We start from the raw sequence: 2,745 nt of genomic DNA, 5'->3' as shown, positions 1-2,745 counted from the left end.
CATCATTTGGGCCTTCCTTCTTCTTTAGCCTCTTTGGGACTGTGCAGTGTAATGTGGATATCCTGTACTTTATGCCTATTAGCTACTATTTGTACTAGCCAATACATCGTCATTATAGGAATGCTCCCGAATTTATGAATTAATTTTATATTCTGNTACTTTGGGGATCATTTTCAGATTTCAGAGTTTTACAAGGGTTTTAAGATTTTTTAGAGTCAAGAGTTTCTGGTAGTATTCTGAGTCTTTTCTATATAAAATTTTGTCATCTGCAAGGAAACTTTCCTTTTCCTGTACAAAATTCAGTCCAAGTGGATCCAACATAGAGCACCACACTCTGAAACTACTGGATGCAAAAGGAAAGGATGACAGCACAAGACACAGGCAGAGGAAACTCACATGTGAGAGAGACCAGACAGTGTGGGGTGAGGTCAGTTAGCATATGTTGTATATATTTAAGAAGTTGCTAAAGAACAAGTTTAATGGCATCCTCATAGAGGCAAAGGGGAGGGAGGAGAGAGGTTGTGGAATTGGGGACTTGTGGAGGAATAACTGGGAAGGGGCATATAATTTAAATGTAGACAAATGGAATGATTAAGAAAAAAGAAAAGGAATAAAGAAATAAAATAAAGAATTTTATTATATTTTGTGCTCAGAGTTTATATAAAAAGTGTGATATATGGCTCATGGTTAATTTTAGCTAATAGCACATGTCTTAAAATGAAAATAAAAATAGTGGCATGACTGTACATTTTTTTTTTAAAATCCAAAACAAAGATATCAGCAATGAGACTAATCACTGGGAGGAGTTCAGGGCTCAAGACAGTTGCTACTCCCAAAGACAAGTAAGGCGGGGGATGTGCACACAGGAGAGTAGATAATGACAAGACAATATATTGTGTTTGAAAACCTAGGTCAGTTAGGGACAGGGGACACATTTCAGGAACAAGTAACAAGAAAAGAATAGTTGACTGACACACTAATGAGTTAAAATAAGAGAATAAGAGAATATCAGGTAGGTGAGTGCTCTGATTATAGACCATTGTGCTTCATGTGTGATTACTAATGACATTGTTCTTCCTATCAATCAGCAGAATGAGTTGCCAAGAACAAATGTGATTTCTCCAGAAAGTACACATGAGCCTTCCTTCATGGGTACTCAAGCTGGTTGTCGAAGGCTGGATCTTCAACCTCTAGACAAGTAAAGGCCTTTAAATAAACTAAGATACTGCATCCTTGATCAAGATGTGAAAAAGCTCTACTGAAAAATGATGATGATGTTTGAAAGTACATTCATGAAGGATACTGAACTTTTGTGGGTTTCATCTCTTTGTGTGTGTGTGTATGTGTGTGTGCTTGCATGTGCTCATGTGTGTTTGTTTGCACTTTTATGTGACTGTTTGATCAGAGAAATACTGACCCCTTAGAATGTTTTAGAAAAAAATTCCCTAACATGAAGCTTTGGAATGAAATAGCAATAAGCATTCTTAGTTCTCTAAATGCTTAGTAGAGCTCAGTAGGAAAGCCATTTCGTCCTGACCTTGTTATCCATGGTATGGGAATTTTCGTTACATTTATATTCCAATAACACAATGTAATCTGTTCAGATTTTTAAAATTCTTTATGAGCCCATCTTGGTAGAAAATTCATGCTCAGAAATGGCTCCTGCTTGTGTGTTATATTTCTTGTCATGAATTTGATCATGCCTAGGCCAACCCTTTGTGCTTTCTTTCTAGGGTATAGCAAGTAATGGCTCCCATTTCATGTCAGTTTCTTCCAGTCTTGTCCATTGTCTCTACATTAGTCTAAATGAGTATTTCTCTAGTGTGTTCTCAGTTTGGACTAACTGTGTCTTTGCTTTACTAGTGTTTTCTATGCTTTTTGCTCTATATTTTTTACTTCATGTGTTCAGTATTTCTTTCCTGAACTAATTTGGAGTCTATTTTGCTTTTTGCATTGAGATTTTTCTTTGGGATCTTCCTGATATTTTGAATAGTTCAGTGCTGAAGGTTGTATGAGTTTTGGCAGGGTCCAAGTGCAAAGCTCTCATTTTCAGGACAAATATTTGTAGGTTCAGTGTCCTGGAGAATGTCACCCTGTTGTCAGAAGCCACCCTGCCTGTTGAGAAGGAGAGAACTCAAGCACAATAATGAAAAGTTCAAAAGTAAACTGAACTATCACACTTGCTTCCTGGTAAAGGGGAAATTTTGCCTGAAGGAACATTGGTTTTCCCATGAGGCTATTCTTTTGGTCTCCAGCCCAAGGGTAGATGAGGAGGGGATTAGCTTTTGGTGATGCAGAAGGAGGGTCTAACCAGACTTTGTGACCTGCCTTGCCTAAGGGCAGAACCATAATCCTCACTATGTATAAATATCCCTGGCCCCATGGGCCCTGGTAGTCCATTTGCTCACTATTTGCTAAGTGTAAAAGCAAACTGAGCACCATGAGGCCAATCGTGTGTCTTTTTCTGATCGGTCTGGCTCTTCGTTGCTATGCAGGTAAGTAGTATTTATGATTAATGCAGCCATATCTCTTGGTACATTTGCCTCTTTGACCAGTTAGTATGTTCATGTGTAATAAGGTTGAGGTAAGGAAAAGACCAATAACCTAAAATTTCTCCCAACCTCTTTTCTTTTTCTTTCTCTCTCTTTTTTTCTTTCTTTCTTTCTTTCTTTCTTTCTTTCTTTCTTTCTTTCTTTCTTTCTTTCTTTCTTTCTTTCTTTCTTTCTTTCTTTCTTTCTTTCTTTC

The 2,745-nt window shown here is 37.5% G+C and overlaps 1 protein-coding gene across 1 annotated transcript in view; it reads left to right on the top strand.

Moving 5' to 3' along the window:
* The first annotated feature begins 2,204 nt into the window (after positions 1-2,204).
* LOC110288294 (secretoglobin family 1D member 4-like) overlaps positions 2,205-2,745 on the top strand; it is a 4,242-nt gene continuing 3,701 nt past the window's right edge. The window contains exon 1 of the mRNA XM_021154682.2: positions 2,205-2,495. Within this exon, the coding sequence (XP_021010341.1) occupies positions 2,441-2,495 (55 nt within the window). The 5' untranslated portion in view covers positions 2,205-2,440. The remainder of the gene's footprint in view (positions 2,496-2,745) is intronic.

Source organism: Mus caroli, unplaced genomic scaffold (assembly GCF_900094665.2).
Source record: "Mus caroli unplaced genomic scaffold, CAROLI_EIJ_v1.1 scaffold_18009_1, whole genome shotgun sequence".
Classification (NCBI taxonomy): domain Eukaryota; kingdom Metazoa; phylum Chordata; class Mammalia; order Rodentia; family Muridae; genus Mus; species Mus caroli.
Note: the sequence above shows the minus strand (reverse complement) of the source record. Positions and strands in the feature narration are given on the sequence as shown.